The sequence below is a fragment of the Lathamus discolor genome, chromosome 3, assembly GCF_037157495.1.
Source record: "Lathamus discolor isolate bLatDis1 chromosome 3, bLatDis1.hap1, whole genome shotgun sequence".
NCBI lineage: Eukaryota > Metazoa > Chordata > Aves > Psittaciformes > Psittacidae > Lathamus > Lathamus discolor.
In genome coordinates this window covers 133152852-133159304 of record NC_088886.1, presented here as the reverse complement: position 1 = coordinate 133159304, position 6453 = coordinate 133152852, and the positions used below count along the sequence as shown (strand labels likewise).

Here is a 6453-nt window from a genome sequence, read left to right as displayed (position 1 = left end):
CCTGTGTGATGTACTGTAGGTTACCCTGCTCTTGCAGGGGGGTTGGACTAGATGATCTTTTTAGGTCCCTTCCAACCCTTGGGATTCTGTGTCCATACTGTGGATTGAGGTTCTAGATTTGAATCTCAGCGTACCTAAACCTAAGGGGACCGTAGGTTGGAAAGACGTAAATGTGCAACGCCCCTCTTTCCTTCCCCACCCGTGACAAGTCTATGCCTACCTGGCTGTCCTCCCGCAGAAAGGTGTTATCGCTGACAGTGGTAGCAAAGCCCGGGATGCATTTCCTGGTCCCTGTAGGTTAACCGCCAGCCGGCGTTGGCTCCGGCAGCCCCGGCTCGGGAGCGGGCGGGCTGTACGCGGCTCCTGCGCAGGGGGGCGCTGTTGCCCGCGCAGCGGAGCCGCATCTCAGCGCGGCGGGGGGGCGCGGGGGGCTTCGGCCGCGAGCCGCGCGGAGCCCTGGGGCACCGGCGAGGCAGCCCGGTCCGGCGCGGCGCCGCTCCGCGCGTCCCTCCCGCTCAGGCTCCCGGACAGAGGTGAGTTAGGGTGCGAGGACCGCAGTCCCTTTCGGTGCGAGAGAAGGGGCTGCCGCTGCCGGCTGTGCTCTGGTGACTGTCCTGCTTCCCTGCTACTGTCCTCGCCAAGTTCTCGACCCGCTTCCCGGCACCCTCTTTCTTGTAGAAGGCTCAGCATGCACGGGGATGTTGCCGTATCTTTGGTAAGACAATAGTCCCCTCATACAGAGAGGGAGAAGAGGAGGAGGGATAAAGACGTTTTGCCTCTCCTGCTGTGACATTAGTTTCTGTGACATACTTTCAGTACGTTGATCCTAGTTTTCCCTCTTGCTGCCTCTTCTTTATTTTCCTACCCACTTAGTGTTTTGATGTTTACCTTGCAGCTTGTACCTAACAGTGGAGCCTGGGGTAGGTGCTCGCATCTTGTGCTCATGTGGAATCTATTTCAGACCCTTTGCAGGGCCTCATTCCAAACTATGTGCCCTTCAACCTAAACTCTGTAGCAGGAGTCTTGATTTTTTTGAGACCCATTTAGAGTCCTGTAACATATGGAGAGGTTTGGCAGTATCGTGAGTAGGGTGAAAAAAAAAGCCAGGGTTGTATTGCTGAATTAAATACAAAAAGGATTAGTGTTCACTTTGTCTTCATGTTGTACCTTGCACTGACAAAGAAACCTGAGTTAGTGGAGTGGAAATATGTGAGCAGTGCTTTTTGGTGGCTAAGCCAAACAGCATGAACTATGTTACTGGAGAGTGAGGTTTTGCCTTCTGATGCACAAGGATTCATTTTTCTGAGCTGTCCTACGGAGTGCCAGCAGAACGGGACAAGTTCTACACATTCTGCGCCTTGCTTGGGCTTCATGGTGCAGGGTATACTGGTAAGAAAACTGCAGAATTCTGTTATTTTTCCTTAAGGGATTTAAGAATGTTTTTCTATGACCTAATCTGCAGGCAAAATGCCTATTCTTTAGATTTTAGCTTATAGGCAGCAGTGGTTCTAAAACTTCTTGGGACTTCACATGGCTATTAGGGATTAGTCAGAGGAGTGTCTTCAAGGCAGCTGAGCAATTTCTGTCAATGTCCCTTTAGGCAGATTTGGAATACATTATAGAATAAATTTAGTCCCTGCATAATGCTAATAAAGTAGAGAATCATAGAATAGAACATAGAATAGTTAGGGTTGGAAAGGACCTTAACATCATCTAGTTCCAACCCCCCTGTCATGGACACGGACACCTCCCACTAAACCATCCCACCCAAGGCTCTGTCCAACCTGGCCTTGAACACCGCCAGGGATGGAGCATTCACAGCTTCCCTGGGCAACCCATTCCAGTGCCTCACTGCCCTTACAGTAAAGAATTTCTTCCTTATATCCAATCTAAACTTCCCCTGTTTAGTTTTAACCCATTACCCCTTGTCCTATCGCTACAGTCCCTGATGAAGAGTCCAACTCCAGCATCCCTATAGGCCCCCTTCAGATACTGGAAGGCTGCTATGAGGTCTCCACGCAGCCTTCTCTTCTCCAGGCCGAACAGCCCTGTCTTTCTCAGCCTGTCTTCATACAGGAGGTGCTCCAGTCCCCTGAACAGAGAATCTTGTGTGCCATCTGAGAGGCTTAATTTCTGATTGTAACTACATAAATCAACAGAAAGCATCCCTCACAAGGATATTTTCAGAACCAGACAGTGACTGAGTTACAGATGCATTTTTCACGTCCTTGTTGTGAAATGGAGGTCAGATAAAATACAATCAGAAAACAGATATGAAGCTCTTGTATATAGATCCTCATTTATTAGATGAGTGTTTCTCACTGGGTTTTAGTTTCACTACATTCAACACTTTGAATTAATTGAGTTCAAAAGAACAGTCTCACAACAGCAGAGAATCTGAATGCATTTCTAAAATGTGTATGCAATGAATAGAGTATTTGAAGGCTGCAGCATACCTGTCTCCAACAAAGAACTTCTGATTGCCTAAATAATAGCACAAATAATGTTGCTGTTTCAGTAAACTCCTTCATGTCTAAGGAGAGAACAAAATCTGCACTTCCTTAAAAGCAGAATCTCAATGAGAAAACGGTGGAAACTGAAAGCATATTTAAGTATTAGGAGAAGTCCATGCGTAGTTCAGGAAAGGTCACTGCTAACTAATTATTCTTAATTATTGAGAAGCAAGGAAATTCTGTCTCCCATTCCCCCCATCAGATTTGATTTCTGAATAGCAAAGAACTAAAATTGTCTGAACAAGCTAATAAAGTCATCCAGGAAGTTGAGCTCATTTCCAGTATTAGAATAAATGCCATACCTACAAAAGAGGTGAGTTCATAGGAAGCTGATGGCAAGCTTCATTTCCCTAAATGTTCAAAGCTTTGTTTGCCTTTTTTTAAAGCACAAAAGAGTGATGTCTTAGTGATTAAATCAAAACTTCCATCATTTACCCCTAAAATACTTCTAGCAAATTAGAAATGTTGGGGGACAAGCCTGCTAGCTTCTGCTGTGTGCTTGCCTACAGTCAAAGGAAGACCCATTAAAGGACTTAGGTCTAAACAGTGGAACTTCCAATTGCATAAGTTAGTTTGATACTTGGGTAAAGAACAATTTCCATATCATACAGCTCAACGAGCTGGTGAGATGTGGAGTGAACATTGTAATACTGCAATAATACTTATCACTAAGTATCTGTTTGGAAGCATTAAGAGATTTTACTTTGTATTCCTCCCAGCAACTGGGGGATGTGTTTTCTTTCCAAAGTCACTGGCTCAATTTTGTATCTAGTCGAGTCAGGTGGATTTTATCATGTCATGTAGATACAGGAACATAAAGGAGGGCATGACCTCAAAAGTAGATGGGGATAGATCACAGCTACCACATTCAGACTGGAAGCATAGTATAGGTCTCTTTAAGGTTTTGCCTTAGCCTATTGTATAACCCAAGGGATCATTAACAAAATGTGTGTTTGCACAATCATCCAAAAACATCCTGGATGATTTAGGTACATTTGCGTCTTTGATAACAGTCATGTAAAAAAAAAAATCAATTATAGGTTGTATTTCCTGACCTATAAAGTTAAAAGACAAAGGATAACACAATTTAAAATTACTAAGAGACAGCAGTTTCCACATGTGTGCTCTAAGTGGAGTAGAAAATGTTCCTACCCTCTTTCTATGAATGCCAGTGTTAGAATTCTACATTTCTGCTAATTTTTCCCATTGTGCAAGTCTCTTGTTGATCTCCAGTGACTACCCTAGCCAGCTAATTCTGTTCTGAGATTGTAATGCATTATACCTCTTCTGTATAACAGGAAAGGGAACTTCCTCTTTAAAGCTACGTATTGCTAAGGAGGATTTCTAATGGGCGGAGTTTTCCTTGAACTGGCTACATAAAGGCTTGCAGGATTCGCAGATCTCTCAGACTGCCATCAGCATGAACTGCAGCCTGCCAGACAGAGTGCTGCTGCTCAGCTACGTGATGGATAGAGGGCACGACAGGTTGTGCCTTCAGCCTCTTTGGGACTTTGTCACAGCAAAGAAGCCATTGATCAAGTCTCCGTTTTTCCCAGTGCTGTTTTCTTTTACAGCATACATGGCTTTCTGTCTTCCATATATTGCACTGGACTTTCTAAGCACAAGACTACCAAACTTGAGAAAATACAAAATCCAGCCGCAGAACTATCCAACTCTTGGAATGATGGTGCTGTGCATTATTCAAAGTGTGTATCACCATGTTGTTTTTATCTTCCCAGTGACTTTTCTCCACTGGTACTGGAAACCAATGAATCTGCCAGTGACAGCTCCAGAGCTGCCTGAGGTCCTGCTGGAAGTAGTAGTTTGCCTGCTTCTGTTTGATTTTGAGTACTTTCTGTGGCATTTGATTCATCACAAGGTGCCTTGGCTCTACAAGACCTTCCACAAGGTGCATCACAAGCACGTATCAACATTTGCTCTTACTACACAATATTCCAGTGTATGGGAATTGCTTTCACTAGGATTTTTTGCTGCTATCAACCCAGTACTCCTTGGATGCCATCCTTTGACAGAAATTATTTTCTTTCTTGTAAATATTTGGTTGTCAGTGGAGGACCATTCAGGATACGACCTTCCATGGTCAACTCACCGACTTGTGCCTTTTGGTTTGTATGGAGGAGCACCACATCATGATCTCCATCATCTGAAATTCAAATCAAACTATGCTCCTTACTTCACCCACTGGGACAAACTCTTTGGGACATACACAGAGTCACATTCTAATTAAGGATATTTACCTGTGGATGAACTCTCATTTTTTTTTTATGGACTAAACTAGGACATTAGTTTCTTGAAGACATACAGAAGATTGTATATTTGAAGCTGCCTATAAAAGCAATAGTTATTTATTACAAATCCTCTTAATATATATGTATTTGTATGTATACTTGGAACTGCCTATGTTAAATGACTGCAAATGGGAGGGTAAATATCTGTTGCTTAAATTTGAGTCAAAGGTGTAAGGGAAGCATTAAGAGACACTCTCTTCTTTCCTTCTTTCCAGCTTTTATAAAGCATGTATTGTATTACTGTATGATGTTTTATACATACGCCAGAACAATTATCTTACTGTTGTAGGATTATTTATGATGTAAACAGAAAAGGTGCACATAGTGGATTTCGTGCAGATTAACCTGCCAGAGCATATCATTGAACAATGATGTTGTAAGATATTGCTGCCAAACAAAGCTAGTTAGCCAACTGTGCAATAATTTTGATATTTATATTTTAAACCTTGGTGTACTGTTTTTAATAAAAAATAAATATGGTAATTCTTTTAAGACTGTGTTCTGCTTCGTTTTATTCATTCCTCTCTCTACTCATGTTGGTAACAGACATGATTCTTTGTGCATAGGTACCATTTATTTGAGTTTCAGACTTTCAGACTTTCAGACTTTTCTTACTAAAATATTGTCATGTTATTTCAAAAGCAAACCATTTACTTTTTCCCCAGAATCACATGTTATTTTTAAATAGTTTTCAGTTTTGTAGAACCAGAATATTGAAAAATGCAGTTGAAAAAGCCATGGTGAAATTTTATTATTACATTTGTGAGAAGCTTGAATAATTTTCACAAAATTTATGATGTGAGAGCAGTACATTAAGCAGCTTCTTAATAAAAGGGAGCATTGGTCCTTCACAGTCACATCAGTAAATTGTCACTTGCATGCAAAAACCTGGCAAGGAATATAAACTGGTTCCTACAATATAAATGATTCTTTCAAGCGGATTTCAGAGGAGTGGAATTAAACCTTTGCATCCTAACCCATAGAATAAAACAGCCACCTGTTGCTAGATGAACAGTTATGTTAGAACATTACTACACAGTCTCACAGAAGTCACACAGTAAAAAATAAGCATGAAGAGATAAGCAGGTCTTCCATGTCTCGATCAGCAGAGATCCGTATGGACTTCTCATGTCCACCATATGGCTTTTTAATGTTTATAATCAGCTATCTATAATTATTAATAAACTTCTCAGGACAGTGACCGGAAAAGAGCAAGTTCAAATAATGTAAAGAGTGTGTAAGGAACACTTATGCATCATCATCCATAAATGTCTTTGTCATTTTATTGTGTCTAGAGGGTTGTGAGACCTTACAGAGGCTGTTTGTCCAGGAGAAGCAAGAACCCTTAGTATTTCCAACAATGTGCTTACAAAGGGAACTTATAAAGGGAACAGCAATTTTGGACACTACGTCTTTTTCATAACAGGAAATAATTTTCATAAACTGTACAAAATGCTGCTATCTTAATAGTTAACTCCTACTCCCTTTGCTCTCCGGATACTATAGAAGAGCAACCCTTTTTTTTTTGGTGTAAGAACATGACACATCCTGAGAGCAAAATCTGAAGCTTAGAAGAATACAAAACTGGAATTCTTGCTGTACATGTATTCAGCTGAAAGAGTTCCTGATCT

General features: G+C 41.7%; 1 protein-coding gene across 2 annotated transcripts; it reads left to right on the top strand.

The window, feature by feature from the left end:
• The first annotated feature begins 461 nt into the window (after window positions 1–461).
• On the top strand, window positions 462–5314 carry CH25H (cholesterol 25-hydroxylase). 2 transcript variants are annotated; one of them, XM_065672891.1, is made up of 2 exons: window positions 462–533; window positions 3812–5314. In XM_065672891.1, the coding sequence occupies exon 2, from the start codon at window positions 3934–3936 to the stop codon at window positions 4759–4761; it is 828 nt and encodes a 275-aa protein (XP_065528963.1). In that variant the 5' UTR covers window positions 462–533; window positions 3812–3933; the 3' UTR covers window positions 4762–5314. The 2 variants fall into 2 exon arrangements, with proteins under 2 accessions (XP_065528963.1, XP_065528964.1); XM_065672892.1 differs by having other exon boundaries at window positions 489–715.
• Window positions 5315–6453: the final 1139 nt, after the last annotated feature.

Excerpts from the sequence above, each read along its gene's own strand:
- CH25H (XM_065672891.1), top strand. The coding sequence starts at position 3,934 with ATGAACTGCAGCCTGCCAGACAGAGTGCTGCTGCTCAGCTACGTGATG.